Source organism: Symphalangus syndactylus, chromosome 21, assembly GCF_028878055.3.
Source record: "Symphalangus syndactylus isolate Jambi chromosome 21, NHGRI_mSymSyn1-v2.1_pri, whole genome shotgun sequence".
Lineage (NCBI taxonomy): Eukaryota > Metazoa > Chordata > Mammalia > Primates > Hylobatidae > Symphalangus > Symphalangus syndactylus.
In genome coordinates, this window is record NC_072443.2 from 31,590,486 (window position 1) to 31,610,635 (window position 20,150).

Here is a 20,150-nt window from a genome sequence, read left to right on the forward strand (position 1 = left end):
GAGAATTTTGCAAATCAGTATTTTTATCTAAAATTTTGTTATCTGAGAGAGTCTTCCATTGAAATCTTAGAAGCCATAGCTTGTCTGATGTTTTCGGAGGATAAGTGAGCTTCCCCTCCCACCATCAGTATGAACAGTCTGGCCTTGGATATCTGGGGCCTGTCTCTTAGGCCTTTTCAGTCCTGTAATGAGGGATTTTGCCCACATGATTGACCTGCATGCTAATAATGTCACTCAGCTATTCACTTCAGAGGAGTATACAGAGTCTTCCCCCATTTCTCCCTTACCCAGCCTTCTCTGTAATTCCTTTCCTGATAATCTCATCACAACAAATGATTAAGCCTTTCTACTATTGTGTCTTTTAGCTGAATCAGAGCGATTGATGAAGTGCCAAGTTCCGAGAACAGATAGACATCCTCATACCCTGAGGCTCTTCCTGCCTCCACCCTCCCTTGATGCTCATATACTGCTTGTGTTAACTTGTGTTTTTACATGAATTGATGGCGTCTCTATCTAAACTTTAAACTTCTTAAGGACAAAGACTGTGTGTTATTCTGTTCTCTGTCTTTCACATTCTTAACTCTTGCACTCAATTTATACTTGATGGAACTAATGAACATGGTTTTGAACATCTGCATTGAGTTTAAGAATCTGCAAGAATAATATTGTGATACAGTTACAGAGTGTTGACTCTCATAGTAAATTCTGTTATTGTTTTCCATAAAACCCCACGTATTCCCGGCCTTTCTCTTGCTCTGTGTTATTCCACTCATATAGGTAGTTGGCCCTTTTGCAGATCCATTGTGAAAGCATTTTTCATGCCTGAGCCAGGGGAAGCCATGGTCCAGCCTTATGGACGATGTGTAAAAAGAAATAATATATTTGTGTAGTAAACTGTGGACTGTAAGCAATATGAAGACAGGGACTCTATCTAATTCATACTCTTTTCTCTCCCCAGTATCTAGCAAGTTTCTGTCATCTAGTCAGTGCTCACAGAATATTTGAGATGTGGATATGTGAGTGGAATACATGCAAGAGAAATTAGGATGTGGTGATTATAACTGCTGTATGTGATTTTCAGCACCAGCTCCCCATTGTAAATTAGTTTAAGCTGAACTCTATTGGTATGATTGTTGCTTTAAAATTAGTTGATGCTGGCAATTATTCTGGTGACACCTGTCTAGCATTTTTTCACAATTATGACTTCCTTCTTAAAAATTTTAAACTACCCCCCCCAAAAAGTAGATAATTTTATTTCTCATGACAAATATGTTAATCAATTTGTTTGAAAGTCTTTTGACACTTTATAAAGTGGTGACCTTTGTTCAAGTGACTGTTCATCTGACAAACCCGGCCCGTGTGCTTTTACTGGGACACGATAATGATGCATGTGTCTGCTACTTCCATTTTCACCTCACCCTACCATTTGTCACTTTCCACTTCCAGACAGCAGGCAAAGCTATTTGTCTGCCTCAGCTTAATATGTAAATCCCTCATGCACATGAATGCACTGTGGTAGTGTGTCTCTTGTATCACAGTTGATACCTCCTAACACGTTCTGCTTTTTGATGGTAAATTCTAGTTTGGCCTTGTGTCCAATTTTAATTGTTTTTGTAAGAAAAATGGGACTGTATTCTACAGTTTTTTATGCTTACCTTCCTTCTACATGTATCCATGTATTAATAGGCATATACATCTTACAGGTAAAAAAAAAATGAATTCTTCAGAAACTTTGAGTTAAGATAACGTGAAATAATTCTACACCATTGTCAATTAACATTGCATAATTATCTATATTACAGTTTTCATTTATATGATTTAAAGGGAAATGATAGAAAAAAAAGTATATCCTTGGTATAAGGAAAGTATATAGCAAGGATAAAGGACCTTTTTCAAACTATTGGGTAAAATTAAAAGCTGTTTGGAAGTTATAATTAGTTCATGTCACACATTAAGTTACCATTTTAAAAGGCAACCTTATGGTATTGAATGAATTGTATTAATTTAATAAAATGTCTAGCATTAATAAAAATTGAAGAATATGTGGAAAATACATTCTTAACAGATAACTTTTGGAAATAGGTAACGAATAGCAATAAATGTATTTTGTTTCACATTATTGTCATGCAAGAGATAAGAGGTAGCAGAAGTGAGAGAAAGGGTAACAGGACCAAGCCACAGAAAAATGAAGGAGAAAGATGTTGTCAGTGAAGTTTGAAACCTCCAAGTAAGAGAAAATTTGTGATGGATTACTGCAACATCACATATCAGTGCTCTTAGAGCTTGTTTATCTACTTAGTTAGATATGCTCATTACAGACCCCTGGCATGGTGTGGTTACACTTTATAAGTAGAGGAATTGAGGCTGAGAAAGGTTTAACAACTTGCTTAATGTCTACAGCTAGCTAAAGAAATGAGTGATGTGCTATGCACCGCTGCTTCCAATAACCCTAGGCACTGGTGGTATTATTCTCAGTTTATGGAATCTAAGATTGAGGCCCAGAGAAGCTACCTTCTCTTGGTTACTGTAGCCCTAAGTGGAAGTTTGAGGGTTTGAACCTGCTTCTGTCTCCAGAGCCCTAGGCTCATTCCATTATAAACAACTCCTTCTCCCCACCAAGGTCAGAAAGCTTTTTGGATACTATTTTTTAAAGTTGAGGATTAAATAACACAAAGTATACAGCTTCTGAATCCTTATCCCACAAATGGACTAGATAACTCCATGTACTATCTCTAGAACCCTATGCTGAGATTGTCATTCTTCTACAAGGAGAGCCACAGAAGTCACTGAAATTGTTTTTCTCACTTGGTATCTAAATAGGGGAATGGGGTGACAGCCCTTAGAACTTTTTCAATCTATTTGTTAATTAAAATCTGCTGTCTATCGTTTTATTTATAGTATAAGGATGCATTTATGAAAGCAAATCCTGGCTACAAATGGTGTCCTACCACAAACAAGCCTGTGAAATCCCCAACACCCACTGTCAATCCACGAAAGAAACTTTGGGCCTTCCCATCTGACTCTTCAAGAGACTTGCCAAGCCCCAAGAAAGCAAAGACTGAAGAAATGCCTCAGCTTAACTTTGGAATGGCTGGTGAGTTGAGACACTATTTCCACCTGTTCTTTAAGGACAGGGCAATACATTTTGGCAGCATTTTAAACAATACAGAGGGCAGGGAGGACAAAATTTATGACCAATATTAAGCAGTGGCAAAGATATAGCATATTTTCAAGCATTGGATCATGATATATATAGAATACAGGTAATTAAAAAAAGGATATATAGCCTCAGTGGTAGTGTCATTATAAATATATGTGAATTGCTGACATTGACAGTATGGAAAAGTAGACAAGCAACATGGAGATTGTCAGAAGCTTAGGAAATTTTATGTTCACAAAATAGCTTACACACACACATACACACTAGTAAGCCATCCCAGGATGCACCTTAGTTATCATGCTACTTAAAAAGCCACAGTCATGTAGATCATCTGGGTGTCGGAAACATTGAGGGCAAGAATATGAACAAGTACATCACAAATCTGAGATGGACCTGACAGCTGTGTCTTAGAGAGAATTCCCATCCTGTCTATCTCCTCTCATGTCCATTCTTGTATGGGACAGACAAATTTAAAATTCCAGATGGTGCCATTTGTTATGGGACCTTTAGTACTCTTTGGGTGGTAAGGTATGCTAAATCATTTATTACCATGAAATAAAGTACTTATGTTCACCCTACAAGTGGCTCTGTCTTCCCTAGCTATTGCAATGCAGTAATCAAAAGAGGAGTTTGCCAGATGAAATTAGCAGATTGAGCAGGGGAAAGGCAGTGAAGTTGCAATTGAGCTACAGGGTTCCTATTTTGGTATTAGAAGCAAATTTTCTTCCAAATCAGAGTATTGAACTATTTGCATATGGAAAGGTTGGGAAAAGAGGTTGAGTGATACTGTGATAACACATTTTTTTGAATAACCCATAAATTTAACAGGACTTTATGGTTCAGTGTGTGATTCATACCATATAAAGTATGTGGCAGTATTCTATATAATCTACAAAAAATATTATTTTAATCAGTCCTATATGGTGGCATGTGCCTATAGTCCTGGCTACTTGGGAGGCTGAGATGGGAGGATCACTTGAGTCCAGGAGTTCTAGGCTGCGGTGAGCTGTGACCTCACGACTGCACTCCATCCTGGGTGACAGAGCAAGACCCTGCCTCTAAAAAATGAAGTCTAACATAATGGCAGCATTCTAGGGTGGAAAAAAGGATTCAGGTGATTGCTATGTGGGTGTCTGTAGTGTAATTCTAAGTAAGCTCCCAAAATGATGCTTCTGCATGTCCCAGAAGAATCAGGCATAGTTATCTGTCCTTGCTTTAGCTGTCACTTTTATACAATTTTAGCTTCAAATCACTTGTTATTAGATAATCTTTGTGAGTTTTCTGGACTTCCCAGGTTATGTCAGCTGGAGTACTTTCTAAAATATCTTGTTATCAGAACCCAGAAAGAGTATATAGATGACTGGCTTCCAGCTGATTTTCTTTGGTCATCATGTAACATCCATTGCTTTTTCTCCCAATTCTCAATCTAGATCAGGGTATGTAGTTTGTTGTTGTTGTTGGCTTTTTTTTTTTTTGCATACATCTGCTCTTCACAGACCATATAACAATTGTAGGTGAACTGCAGACAGCTATGAAAGATATCTTTTTTGTAGCACCATTTCTGACACTTTATTAATCTGCCTTTTACCTGCAAATTGAAAGTCAAACCCAGACTTCAAACAAGATCTTTACAGATCGGTATTTAAGATCAGTGTTCTCAAAAGAAAGTACAGGAAAGAAGGAAAACACCTTCCTTGCATTTATCTCATTATGTAATGGCTTGGGTTATATGTTGCAAATCCATGTTCAGAACTCTTGATAGGCTTGCATATAGTGGATAACATTGATCTGATATTTCCAGGTATGTTCCTTTTCAACAAGATGAAAGCGAACTAATTTGTCTTTAATTAAATCCTGGTGCTTAGACATCTGAATCTAGGAGATAATAGAGGGCCTCTAAATGCCAGATTGTTTACCTCAATATGGAATCTCTTTTGTTTTGTTTGCCCAGTAGTCCTTGTCACATGACATTTTGCAATTTTGAATAACCCCAAATTACCAAATATATGGTATCCAAGAAGGGAAAGCTGTGTAGATTGTAATTTAGTGCAAGCCCTTTCATTTAATTGCACTAAAGAAAGCATCCTATGTATGTCAATATGTTTTTGATAGTTCTAAATAACATTATGTAAGTATGAATTAATATAAAGGATGTTGGTAATTTCTTGGCCTATGTTTTAGTATCTGTATAGCAAACTTCTTGCAAAGTCACATTGGTATATAAATTATCACATAATCATGTTCCTATTTTACTTTGTAATTTGAACTAACACATTTTTATCTTTAGAAAGTTATCATCCAATCCTCCTGATCTCTAGGATGACAGCTGCAAAAGTATTTCTCTTTTAAAGAACCAAACTAAACTTTTACTTTCTACTAAATTCATTTCCCCCTCTTGATTTTTAAGTAGATTTAAGTATCTATTTCAACAGCCACAGTAGTTCTTAAACTTAGCATTTAGTTAAAGTTGGAGTCTTAAAACAATACCAAAGAGCCTTGTTTCATCAAATTAGCTACTGTTTGTCTGTGTATTCTCTGTGTATGTCTTCCTATGTGGCTGCCTTCCAATGTTGAGCTATTTTTTGACCCCCTGATCTTTTGGTAACATAGTTTTTCCTCTAATAACCTCTTCCCCCAACCCTTGCCCCTTTTTTTTACTACCTCAGAACTTTTTTTGCAATTTTTTCAAAAAAACTGTTTATAACATATGGTCAAGTTTGCTTTATGAGTTCCTAAGACAGGTTGTATACAAAGATGTACTTAAGGTCATATCTTTAACCCAAAAAAGAAAAGAAACAACTGAATTTCTTTATGCAACATTTTGACTGACCCTCATTTTCAATTGTAGATTCCTAAAATTAAATATGCATTGAGAACTTTATATGCACTAGGAGAGACGCTGAGTTAGGCATTTTTACATATGTTCTTTCATTACACTTCTGAATTTTAATTCAAGATAGACTTACAGGACATAGGTGCCTTTTCTTCGATAACTTCTTTGTTTTTAATTATTTTCTATTTGTTCATTTAATTTTTTAGAGACAGGGTCCCACTCTGTTACCCAGGCCTGGAGTGCAGTGTTGCGATCTTAGTTCACTGTAGCCTCGAACTCCTGACATTAAGAGATCCTCCTGCTTTGGCCTCCCAAAGTGCTGGGATTACAGGCATGAGCCACTGTTCCCAATTCTGCTTGCTTTATTTAGATACAATCTGGGTTATAGATCTACCACTTTGCTGTTTTTATTTTCTCTGTTTATATTGATTATTGAAATACTGAAAACAAAGACCTTTGATAACATAAAAAGCATTAATTTTTACCTTGAAGGCATTTTGGGCATGTGTTTGACACATGCCCTAAGATTTAAAATGTCAAAAACACATCAGTTAATATAAATTTATTTTTAAAGCTTTAAAGAGAGATTATTTGAGTAAAACCTACCAGATTTTACAGGCCTGATTTGAAAACTTCTCTCTGTTCTCTAGTTCTCTGATAGCCTATTATTTTAAAATTAGTCCTGATTTCACATGGCAGAATTAATAATTTGAGAATAACAATCTAAAACTTCTTAGAAGACAAGCAGAAACACTCTTTCGTTTAAAAAATCTTATCTAAACTCCCCAAGCAGGTAAGGAAAGAAACATCACATTAGGAGATAAATTAATGTTACAAACAGCAATGGTATTGAAGAAAGTGCTGTTGGAATGGTGAGACAAGAGTGGTATTCAAGAGGCTCACAAAGTATGAGCACTAAGCACATATATGCCAGGTTATTATTGCGTAAAGAGTTTTTAAAAGTTTTTATAAAAAGTTACATGTGGTTCTGTTGTATTTCTAATTGCTAGTCTTTATGAGTATTCTTTTTGACTCTGTGGGTTGTATGTACTTTATGCTTATAAGTTGATGATTTGTTTTTGACTTACTTAGATCCTACTCAAATGGGAGGCCTGAGTATGCTGCTGTTAGCTGGAGAACATGCCCTTGGCACACCAGAGGTAAGCTAGTCCTTTTCCGTCTCCACTCTGCTCATGTTGCGGGTTGGGAACACAGTTATAGTCTGTTTACATTGTTCATTCTGCATTTTCACTGTTAACAGCTCGTGAACAAACTTTATAATCTTTCTCTTTAAGATCTTTCTGTGTATCTTGTGTGTTGAGTGTAAAAAAAAAGTGGTGTAAATAAGGCTATGAGGATATAAACACAAGTCAGGTGTTGAGGTTTTCTGAACCTACAAGTAAGGTTGTAGTAATGCAACATATAGATCACTGGTGTTTGCATGACTCTGATGGTTATGTCAGTTCGGTGCTAGAAATCATTTATTCGAAACATTCTCTGCTTGGGTGATGTTCACATGCTAATAGAAAGATGATAGCTAAAAATATGCAACTGTCAGTCTCTCTGGTACCTGAATAATTCCAAACAGCTGTTTTGAAAATTAGGAAACATGGCATTTCAGGATTGTTTTATTCTTCTTTCCCACCCCACTTGAGACAGGGTCTCACTCTGTTGCCCAGGCTGGAGTACAGTGGCATGATCACGACCTCCCAGGCTCGGGTGATTCTCTCACCTCAGCCTTCTGGGTGGCCTGGATTACAGGCATGTGCCCCCAAACCCAGCTAATTTTTGTATTTTGTGTAGAGACAGGGTTTTGCCATGTTGCTCAGACTGGTCTCGAACTTCAGGGCTCAAGCGTCTTAGCCTCCCAAAGTTGTGGGATCACAGCTGTGAGCCACCGTGCTCAGCCTGTTTGAATCTTTAAAATGGAAAAAGGACCTATGCTTTCATGACCTTGGTTTCGTGATCTAGTTATTGGACTGCTTTGGCTAAACATTTTTAGGTATGATTTTGACAGGCAGGTAGTGGCAGTTAACCGTGCACAGTCTGCATTTGTAGAATTCCCCTATTTCCCAGAAACATTTAACAGAGGCCAATTGAATTAACCTACAGGTCATGTTATTTTACCACACTCAGGTTTTTGAGATGGAAATTTTTCAATCCCCAACCAGAATTGTTGTTTAGGGCCAAATAGCAATGACTGAATTTTATTTTGGGTCATATTTTTTACTTTTTGTTTTTTAGTTGTGATTATGTCATACATATTATACTTGAAGGCTTTTGAAATAGTGGTTTTTGTAGACATATAATTAGATAATAACCTATTTACATTATAAGAGGTTTTTATTTTTTATAGTTTACATTTGGGATCCACAATTGTTGACTATATATTCAATTTAACAGAATTATTTTGATTCTGTTCACTTCAGTGTAGCAAGAAATGTATAAATTTGTAAAAAATGCACTGGTAGTTATTTACTTTGTGCTAATCTTCACCTGGAAAAACATACATGTTACTTTGTGCCTTTGCATACTCATTATTCATCATGTTTGTAGTTTCTAACATAATAGCATTTTCAGGCATCATTTCACTTTCTAACACATTGCTGCTACCTCTTAACAAATCAAACTCTCACTTAGGTGTAGAGTATCCCAAGCATGTTCCAAAGGTGAATGTTGGAGTCATAATATGCACTTGACCTTTCAACACGTCTGACTCAATATGATTTCCAAGAATGCATTGAATTGTGAAAGCCAGCATCATCTTTCTTAACTATTTAAATTATCATAGTGTTTCATTCCCAACATCTATTTAGTGTTCTTTTTAACCTTCAAGGACAAATGTAAACAAATCGACATCTGTAGAACTCATAGATGCTAGTCGAAGAAAAGCATGGTTTCTTTTTCCCCTTTTTGCTTAAAGTTTGCCTTTTGGGCTCTTTTTAATGAGAAGTTCTCCTACTCCTTCTTAAGAAGGCAGAGTTTTGACACATGCAACTCAGTGCTGTGGTGGACCCTTTATCTCTGAAGTGGAAATGTTTTGAGAATTCTCAAGCTAAAGAATCAAAGAAAGTTAAATGATTGAAAGAAGGGAACCATAATGGGAGAAGAGAATCTATGCTAAGGAAGAAGGTGGTAGCAGTTAGGTCTTTAAGAATCACTTCAAAGAACACAACTCTTTCTTCATATTCAGTATTTCCCATCTCAGAAATACTTAGGTCATTATTGAAAATAATCTTGAGATATTTAAACAGTGAAAGTTGTATAAAATAATGCTGTCTCTAAATATAGGTAGGTTGAGAATTTACTTCACAGCTATCAGTAGACTGCATTAACACCTGAATTTCTATGCGAAGTCTTATTCCAGATATGTAGAAATGATAATAGAACTTTAAGGACTTATATACATAGACAGATGAACATGAGACAAATGTAATAAATATGTACTTATGTTTTCCTAAGAAGACTAGCAGGATAATGAGATAAGAGAAATACAGAAATTTCATATTTCTGACATTTAGAACAATTACTGTGAAGTCTGTTGGTACTGTGAGGTAAGACCAAAGTGACATTTTATAAAAATTCTGCCACCAAAACATGGTCTAATCATAATGGCTTTTAAAAATGCCATGACAGAACCCTTATTCTGAAATATTATTCTTAAACAGAGGTTTTCTTTTGTCCACTGACCTGAGACCTAACCATATAGAAAAAGTCCTCAAAAGACTATTTTTTAAAATATGAAAATTTTAACATAGGGAATAGATTTCTTTAAAAAAAAAAAAGCATCTCTAGAGGGTAGAGAGGCTTACTGTAACTGAAATAATAAAGTCCCAGATTAAAAGCCTGTACTGCTTCCTAGATCTACCTGAAATGCACTTAGAGTTTTTAGAGAGAAATTATAATTTCTTGAGATATCAACAGGCAAATAATAACAAAATGTTGTGTATTCTCTTTTTTTCTGTCTTCTGATCAATTCTTAATCTACCATAATAGATTTTTTGCATTATTATTTCAACATTTTTTATGTGCCACTATTACTAAGCCTAGCGTGGTTCTATAGTCTCATTGTGGTAACTGGGTCTGTGATGAAGAAAATGGATGCATTTTGATAGTTTGTTTTGTTTCTTTTATTTTCACATAATCGGCCTTGTTTTTTTTATACCCAGAGTACATTGAAATGCATAAATTATTTGGGATAAATTATTTAAAACAATGTTGGTTGTTACAGAATTTATTGATTGAGGAGGCCAAATTGATATATTGAGCACAAAAGACATAAAGGAGTGACTCCTGGCTCAGAATAGCAGACTAAGCATGTCCCTACTGAGACCCTGTAAAATAGAAGTATAGAAGTCTCATTAGTAAATAACCCCATAATAATAAAGGAAATGGAAAGGAGTGTCTCCAGTGAATATGAGATTACAGCAAATTATTTAAATCAGAAATCAAACGTAGTTGTTTAATCAGTAAAATGTAAGTGCCAGACAAAAATAGGCGGCAGGGAGCTATAGCGGAGATGAGAGCCTCTCTATTCGATAGAATGCCCAGAAGTTTAAGTGAATTCACCTTTTTTTTTAATTTAAAGAACCAGAAATAAAAATGTAGAACAAATAAAAGTAATCATGTTCACATCAAACTCAGGGAAGAACTAATGAGAAGGCAGAGAATTAAGCCTTTATGTTTCATACCACAGAGTTATCAAAAAATGAAGATACAAAAAATTGTCAGTACTTGATCTAGAATTCCTAGAAGTAATCTCCAGGACTAGAAATCCTTATATTTGTTAGTTACTTTAATAAAAATGAAAAGCTAAATTAAATTTTAAAAAACAAGGCAGGGAGTGATATAATTCAGATTGTGGAAGGGGCAGTTATTCACCATATCATGTATACAGCAGCTTGGATTGATCTCAGAAAGGATGACATCCAGTATCAGACCTAAGTGAGCAACATAAATTCATCTTGGCTAGAACAGAAGGAGAGGGGTGGTTAGAGAAAAGTAGAATATAAGTTAGGCATATTCATTATAGCTGATGAAAAGCTTCGAAGGTATGAATATCTGTGTAGTTGTATGACTGTTTGAAGCTAAACTTTCAAATACATGGGAAGTACCTTAGACTTTAGGTCTGTGATTTTAGAATGCCTGTTTTGTTGGAGCCAGCAGATAATGACAGTAAAGTATTGATCAAGCCACTCTTTTCTTTGCCTTCCATCCTATGAAATGGAGCTAATAATAATACCTGCTTGCCTTCAAATCTCAAGGCTACAGTGAAGATTAATTAAATAAAACCTGTAAGGCACTTTTAACTCTCCTGCAAATAATTCTTATAGGTATATATTATTGTCATTAGTTATTCTAGGCATTTCATATTCAACTTGCAAGTTTAAATTATATCAGACATTTCTCCCACAGGCTGTGATATGCTTTACCAGCAACATGCATACATACACACACACACACACACACACACACACAGAGAGAGAGAGAGAGAGAGAAAGAGAGGGAGTTCCTCGTCTATTGAAAACTTAGCAGAAATTACAGTTGTAATTTACTATCTTTATCATCAGGTGCTCAAGAAGGAGACAATTTTTTAATATCTGGGAGAAATCAGTATAGGAAGTCCAAAGTCAGCAGAGTAGCTGAGTTAGTGTCAGATTAGTGGAGAAGATGCTAATAGATGATGGCACACCTCCATAAAAGGACTGTAAAGGTCGTATTCTCTGAGAATTGAACAGTGCCAAACTGTGTGCCATCTTTTCTTACATTTAATTACATGACAAGTGTTTATTGAATGCCTTCTATGTGTAAGGCATGTCAGGGAACAAACCAGACAGCATGAAGCTGATATTGTCTTAAGGTTCAAGTTTTTAGATATAGCAAATTCTTCACATGATACTTCTAGCTTAAAAGGAAATCACATTGATTTTCGTTTGTTCACCATGGTCTGCCTATTTTAAAATGTTTAAAGCTTATGCATCAAAATTTCTTAAAATCCAAAAATATAGATTAAATATTGCTTATTCAAAATGCTTGGGACCAGAAGTACTTCAGAGTTCCAGTTTTTTGGGTTTTTTTTTTTTAACTATTTGTATGATCCTTACCTTGTGGGCATCCCAAATCCAAAAAATTGAAATCTGAAATGCTCTAGTGAGCATTTCCTTTAACATTATGTTGGCACTCAGAAGGTTTCAGATTTTTTTGAGCATTTAAGATTTTTGGATTAGGGGATACTGAACCTGTAATAAATATATTTTGCCTTGTAAGTTTGTAATATCAATCTGTCACCTCCTCCAGGAAGTCCTTCATAATTTCTTGAGCCGTATTCAATTCTCTCTTTATTCTAATCTCTTGTATCCCATATTGTTAGTTTCATACCTTACAACACTGATTATATTTAGTTTTATACTTTATTATAAACTGTATAATAAAAGTCATATTTTAAAAAGTGTTCCTATTGTATTATATGTAAGTATTGTCTCTAGAAGACTAAGAAACTTGGGATCAAGAACAATGACAAGATTTAAACTGCAGCAGGTCTACCCACTTGCCTGGAGAATAGTTGTTATTATATCACAACTAACATGTATTGAACATTGCCTCCAAGGCTCAATTCTTAAGTGTATTCCATAAGAGTAACCCTTAATCCTTGTAACAATTTTGTGAGTTAAGTCTTATTTACCTTATAGGTAAATATTTACCATTAGGTGAGGAAACAGAGGCAGAGAAGGGTAAAGTAACAGCCTACGATGGTGAGGCTACAAAGTGGCAGAACTGGGATTCCAACCCCGGAGGACTAGCTTCAGTCTTCTTGCAGCACGCAGGGGCCTTGGTCATTCAGCCTCTGACAATCCAACCTTAGCTCTGGCCACTTCTCCTGTGTCCTGTGTCCTACGTCCTGTGCTGCACCCTTACTGAAGCTCATCACTGCCAGAGCAGGGGCATTTCGTGAGTGCTTTCTGGGGCCAGGCACTGTGTTCACAGTTGACAATGAGTATCTCATTCTCTCAAGAACCCTATGAGGCTGGTTTATTATTTTCTCCATTTTATAAATGAGGAAACTAGGTCCGAGAGGTGAAATAACTTCTCAAAGGTCGTAGAATGAGGAATTCCTAAGACTAGAATTTACACCCACATTATTTTTCATTAAATGATGAGATAGGCAAAAATCTGAGACACAGAAAAGTTGAATTTTACCAATATTTGTTGAATAAAGGAATGATTATGTCCACATCTTAAATGCTGAGTTTTTAACCATTTTAAACAAATACAGATTTAAATAAAATGGAAACTTTTCACTTTCTTTATTCCAATTTATAACATGAATGAAATGAGGCTATTTATGTTCCTGCTTGTTGATTTGAATTAATCAGATATGTGCCTCCTTTAGGCTACTGTATTTGACTATTCGAGAATACTTTAATCCATTGAATTCCAAACTCCTTGCCCCAGTTCCTACCTGAACCTCATCAAAACTTTTATTCCCTTCTCATAGTTTTATAGGTTACTTTATTTAAATTCTACACTGAAAAGGAAATAGGCTCTCTGAGCTTCCTCTTTTCTTGAGTGGCTCCCCCTTTATGTCACTCTTCACTGCCCATTTTGGCTGGACCTGCCCATCCAGCCAAAGAGCCCAGCCTCTACCATCTGTCCACTGTGGGGCTCAAGCCCAGAGAACTGGGTCCTTTTACCCAGCTTGATTGACAATCACACATCCTCCATGAGTCCCTAGGCTGCATTGATGAAATTGAGTATGCTCCTTGGGCTCTCAGAGATGAAGGCAAAGGTAGAGTGGAAGGTGCGCAGAAAGAGAGCTGGGCTGGAAAGAGAAGGGTGGAGAGCAGGAAGATAAAGGAGACATCCTTCACAAGAGAGGTGTGGTTATCGTCAGTTAGGTTGTTGTTGGAGAGCACATTGATATACACTGTTGCATTTTATTCTCACAGTTTCCTGTGAAGAAGACAAGTAGACAGAGTGGCATTGTACCTACTTTATCAAATGAGGAAACTGAGGCAGAAAGGTGATCAGAGTTATCTCAATTTTTACTGCAGTTATTTTTACAACTGGCCTGGAGTCTGTTCTGGACTTTCATACTAGTCCTCAGCCACACAGATTATAATGTTAGGAGAACTTGACTCATGGGGTAAAATCCATACTCCAGCAGCCCTGATGCCCTGAGTAAAACCAAGGATGTGTTCTTCCATTTAGCCAGATGACTCGACATGTATTCTGTTTGTGGCAGAGCTCAACTCTATGTGGTGCTGTTGGGTTATGCCCCCTGTGGCGGCCCAGGACTCTTCTCAGATGTAGTGCACTGCTCGTGTCAGGTAGCCGAGTGCAGTGCGTTAGTAACCAGCTTCTCCTTTAACTCACAGATGGAATCCTCTAACCCAAAACCATCTCTTCTCATAAAAGACACTCACTGCCTCCAACCAAACCTCCTTCCATCTCTCAAATTTCCTCTTTCAGTGAAAGCTTTAACTTACCTTGGAAACACAGGCATTGTGTTTCTGACCCCTTTCCCTCAGCTCTGACATCTTTCCAGACAGTTACTGAAGCCTGGCAGTTACCATCTTTGATTCAGTTGGAGTCCCACATCTCAAATGGCTTATTTCCTTAATCTTCTAATTAGCCTCCTGCCTCCAGTCATCCCCAGCCAGTGTCACCCTGCACTCCACTGACAGAATTACCTGACTACACATCTCTCTGACTGAAAACCTTGGCTGGCTCCTCATTGCCTCCAGCCCAATTTTCAAACTTCTTCATGTAGAATTCAGATTCTCCCACTATACACCGATGCATCTTATTCTTCAGCCACACTGAGAAAGTCACTTTCTCAAACACACAGGGTTCTTGCCTTCATACTTTCCCACCTCCTGTTACCGCATTGTTTCTACACTTGTGAGAAAACTCCTGGTTTTCCTAAGGTATATCTTAGATGTTACCTATCTTCCACCTGTTCCCACACAGAGTGAAGGCTGCCTCTCCATCCTCCTGTAGACTTTGTAATATTCCACCATTATGCACTTAGATTTTTGTATATGATGTTGCTGTCCCCTGCACATGAGTTGCAAGCAACTAAGTGTTAGCCACATTTCCTTTGGTCATCATTTTATTCCCTAATACATACTAGATACAAGTAGAATATAAGCTTCTTGAAAGTAGCAGTCTTTGTGGCTGGCATGTCATAGGTGCCTATTAAATATTTGTTGAATGAGTGAGTAATCAATAAATGTTTGAATTAGCAAGGGTAGGAACGTATGGCTCAGATACTACCAGTGCAATACTCCTTTTGTTGACCTTGTGTTCATGCCGGCAGTGCATGGTTGTGGTCTTGTGTCTTGCAAAGTAAGGACAGGCTCATGATAACAACCTAGCTTTCCAAACTACTCACATTGCATGTAACTGGCCTGATCTTGTTTTATATCAGGAGGCCAGTTCACTTTTTTATGTATTCAATTTCACTATACGAATTGCTCCTGTGAAAAAATACTACATTACTGTAATTCCTAATTATACTAATCACTCCCCTTCCATGGTTATTGAGAATTATAACTAAATCAAAGAGAGGATTGAATTTGGGGAAATCAAATGAATATGTACTTAACAAAAAAATCCCTTTAGCTATTTTCGTTTTTGGGCATATAGCAGCACCTAGTGGCTTTATCGATTATTTCAGACTATTTCTAGAAACAGCTTCTTGGGGTTTTTTCTCCCTTATTTAACCACTACTTATTTAATATTTTTTCTTTCCTCTTAATTAACGAACAAATGTCTGACTATTTTGTATTTAGAAAGTAAACTGGCTCTAGCGTAGGAATAGATATTACAGAATTAATGTTTATCCATAAAAAGTGTGGCCCACCTAATAAGTGAAGTACTTTAAATGCAGACATCACAATGATATGGCACAATATTTTAAACATTTCACAACATCTGGAACCTTCTGAATAATGACATTACTCAAATGGGAGCCTTTTGTGGGAAGTATTCTCTCCCTGTTATATAGATAGAATTTCTTTCCTTTTTTTTTTTTTTAGACGGAATCTTCGCTCTGTTGCCCAGGCTGGAGTGCAGTGGCGAGATCTCCGCTCACTGCAAGCTCCGCCTCCCAAGTTCACGCCATTCTCCTGCCTCAGTCTCCCAAGTAGCTGGGACTACAGGCGCCCGCCACTATGCCCAGCTAATTTTTTTGTATTTTTAGTAGAGACGGGGTTTCGCTGTGTTAGCCAGGCTGGTCTCCATCTCCTGACCTCGCGATCCACCCGCCTCGGCCTCCCAAAGTGCTGGGATTACAGGCGTGAGCCACCGCACCCGACTATAGATAGAATTTCTTATTTCTTTATCAAATTCATGTGTAGATCAGTGTATCCACAGATACATACGTTTTATGGGGTGCCTTACTTATCAAGTACTCAATAATGAATTCTTCATATTTATATTTGCCATGTCATTGAACCATTTTTATATTTTGAGATTTTAATCCCCAGAAGAAATATGTCTAACCTGTATCACAGATTTCTGCCTTCTTAATAAATGATATATTTTACAATTTTTCTTACCTTGACAACTTAGAATTACAGTTGTAAATAATTATTGCGTTGAGCTAATGCCTTCTAGAGAAATTTAGGGGCTATTTTCCCTATTCAATTTGTTTTAGACAGACTCTAGTGCTTTATGAAACTTTGCATCTGTTCTTTACAGCTTTTCTGTCTTCTCCTTCTGTCTTATCCTGCTGCTGGCATTGTTTTTTTCTTTCCCAACCCTCTTCCTTTTTCTTTTTTTTGTCCGCCCTCTTGGCCCCTTCTGATACGCTGCCTCTATTCTTTTGTGGACTAGAGGGTCAGCTAACCAAGTCAGCTAACTACATAGCTTAGTACTAACCCAATTCTCCTGGCTCCTAATTTTGTGCTGTTTCCACTATACTACACTGAAGATGTATGCTAAATCCGTAATGCTTTAAAGTAAGAATAATTAGGTTTTGAGAGAGGACATGGTCCACTAGAGTAAAATCCACAGCATTAGTGATTCTATTACTGTTATTTTAGCCGTTGGATAGCGTTTGTTGTACTTCTGGCTGGGTCACTGAGATTCTTCCTATTCACATACATATGGAGAGAATTAAGTTAATCAACAGATATTCATTGTGCATCCCCTCTTTGTCAGGAGCATGATAAGCACAAACGTGTAGACTTATTTGATTGCATGCTAAAATTGACAAACCATGTACAGGATTATAGATGCCTTCATAATTATGTGTTCAAATAGGAAGTTTTATATAAGACCATCCATCCTAAAGATTTGCAAAGGGTATTACTGAACTTTGAAACTTCCTGACTTGATGTGTTGTCGTGGCCAAATAATCTATAAATGACACTTAAAGTTGAATTTTCTTCATGCTGTTAATATGAACTCTAAGCCATAGGGTAATTTACCTCATCATAAATGGTCACTATTTCTTGTGAATTGTGGGATCTGAAATAAGCGTATATGTCATATAGACTTTATGCAGTAGAGCAACTCTAAATAATAATACATTTAATTCCAAATATATTTTATAGATTTCTATCTTATGCACACCTGTTTTATTAAAGTTTTATGAAGATATTTTATAATTTTCAAAAAGTCCTAAGCTTGACTGTAAGTAAAATTTTGATTATTTACCAAATAATCTAGGAGCCAAACACATATATTTTTTTGATAAAGCAGAGAAGTTGATTTTTTAAAAATAATTCTAAATTATAAAGATATATTTTGTTCTGGTATTCCTTCCAATAAAGGAGTTCCCAATTTTTTGTGGCTACGAATTTCAGGATTTGTTGGCCTTTTTAATTCATTTTGTGTCTCCTTGGTGGGACATTTGACACAGCATATCAAATAGTGACGATAGGAGAGTCAGGCTTTGCAGCCAAACCACAGGTGGCAAATTAATAAAAGCTTCTGCACCTTCACTAATGTGCCTATCTCTGGGAGAAGGTGACCATTACTCTTTGAAATCCAAAGGTGACAATTAAAATTTCAAATGTTTGCTCCTGCCCAGTGGCCTGTGACATTGTTAGAGAAACACATCCTCAATGTCTTAAGAGGGTCAGTGAGAAACTGTTTTTAGGGGCATAATCTGGGTAACTAGTAGCTCTTTCCATAAGATTTATCCATCAATTATAATCACATGCAGCTATTAAAATTACACTAGAGAAGACTTAGTGATGCAGAAAAATTAATATTAAAGTTTTTTTTAAAAAAGAACATTCTGTAACTGTGATAGAATATTCTATTTTTGTTAAAAAATTACACAACTGGAAGAATATATAAGAGTATTAACAGTACTTATCTTTGGGAGGTAACATTGTAGGTGATTTTTCTTCTTTGTTTTGATGGGATTTTTTTCAGATTTTTAACAGTGAACTTGGATTATTTTGTAATCAGAAAACAAGTTATTAAAAAGTATTTGTAACTTTCATTTTTTTCTTTAAAGTGAAAGATTATTTTTCCCCCTAGACTCTCTAACTTCATTATTCAGGAAAGTGGGGAGGAATCACACTGAATTGGGATTAAGAAAACTGTTGTCAGCTTTCATTAGTTCACTCCACAAATACTTGTTGAGTATCTACATTGTGCCCAGGCAGTGTTGGGGATAATGCATTAAATAAAGCCTCTGGGAGAGGATGTACAATAAATAAATATTTACATCTTGTGGTGATCAGTGTTTAATAAAGACTAAGGGAATTTTTTGGCATTGGGAGGGGAAGTGTCAAAGTTTCTTCATCTTTGAAAAGTGAGGGGTTTAGGTCAGAGGAATAATGAAATCCCTCCCTCTCTAACATTCTAAGCTTCCTGTGACTTTTGAATAACAGTTGACTACCAAAGCAGTTGTCACAAAGCAAATGCAAAAGTGGGTCAATGTTAGCATTGAGATAGAAGAGGAAATGTATATCCTGAGAAAAATACTTGATTAAAAAGTGATGTTTCTGTAACTGTTGTTGATAATAAAGATTGCAAATGAAGATAGAGCATTAAATGTTTACCTAACACAGTAAATAGTACAAAAGAAAATATGATGTCTTTCTTTGTTTCAGGTATCCTCTGGCACATGCAGGCCTGATGTTTCAGAATCTCCTGAATTACGTCAGAAGTCACCATTGTTTCAGTTTGCCGAGGTAATATATTACAATTGATACTTCACTAATGAGGAAATTGTAAAGTGAGCTTAAATTGGGGCTGATAACAGTAACTGAAAGCAATGAAGAACTCTACTCAGCTCAACCATAAGTGGGAAAATAGAATCAAATTTTGGAAAAGATATTTTGGGTCTCGAGTTCTTAATTAGGAAATAACTACATTTATGCGTTTATAGAAGCTTATCGTTAAAGTCATACTAAATATTATTAACCTCATTACTAATTTTTACTCATGGATAGTAAGGTTAAGAATATATTGAATTACTATCAGAATTTAGTCATTTGTTGATGTGTTTATTTGATAAAACAAGACAAAATCAGCTCATGGTTATTGGCTATGCAGCTAATCTATATATTTCTTTTTCTTTTCTTTTTTTAGTACACTTTCATCTTAATTGAAACTTTAGCATGAGGTTGGCAGTTTTCAAAGTCTTCTTTTGTCAGATTTGTTCAGCTCAGTAGGTCTCTTGACACTGGTTCAAAGCGATGGTGTATAAAAGCACATTATCCCTGATATCAAGTCTAAAGTTTAAGACTGCTCAGAATATCTTAATTTACTCTAGAACTCAATATGAGCCCTCATTGATACATTTTTTTCTTAAACTTTAAGCCACCTGGTCTTTCCTTAATCATTTGAATTGTCTTTGACTAGACATTCTTCACCACTGTCATCCTTCCTGGTGTTTGCCCAACTGTTTTACAGTTTTGTCCAGGGGGAACATTTTTTATTTTTAGAGACAGAGTCTCACTCTGTCGTCCAGGCTAGAGTGCAGTGGCACAATCATAGCTCATTGTAACCTGGAACTCCTGGGCTCAAGGGATCCTCTCGTCTCAGCCTCCTGATAGCTAGGACTGCAGGCGCATGCCACCATGCCCAACTAATTTTTTTTTAAACAGGGTCTCACTATGTTGCCCAGGCTGTTCTTGAATTACTGATCTCAGGCGATCGTCCCACCTCAGCCTGTGAGAGTACTGGATT

The 20,150-nt window shown here is 36.4% G+C and overlaps 1 protein-coding gene across 15 annotated transcripts in view; it reads left to right on the forward strand.

The window, feature by feature from the left end:
- Positions 1–20,150, forward strand: part of BBX (BBX high mobility group box domain containing) — a 298,279-nt gene that overhangs the window by 204,878 nt on the left and 73,251 nt on the right. For all 15 annotated transcript variants that reach the window (XR_010118628.1, XM_063630605.1, XM_063630602.1 and 12 more), the window contains 3 exons: positions 2,899–3,094; positions 7,086–7,153; positions 19,070–19,150. Coding sequence is in view for 14 of the 15 variants with exons in the window: in XM_063630605.1 (XP_063486675.1) it covers positions 2,899–3,094; positions 7,086–7,153; positions 19,070–19,150 (345 nt within the window). In the remaining variant the exon portion in view is untranslated. The remainder of the gene's footprint in view (positions 1–2,898; positions 3,095–7,085; positions 7,154–19,069; positions 19,151–20,150) is intronic.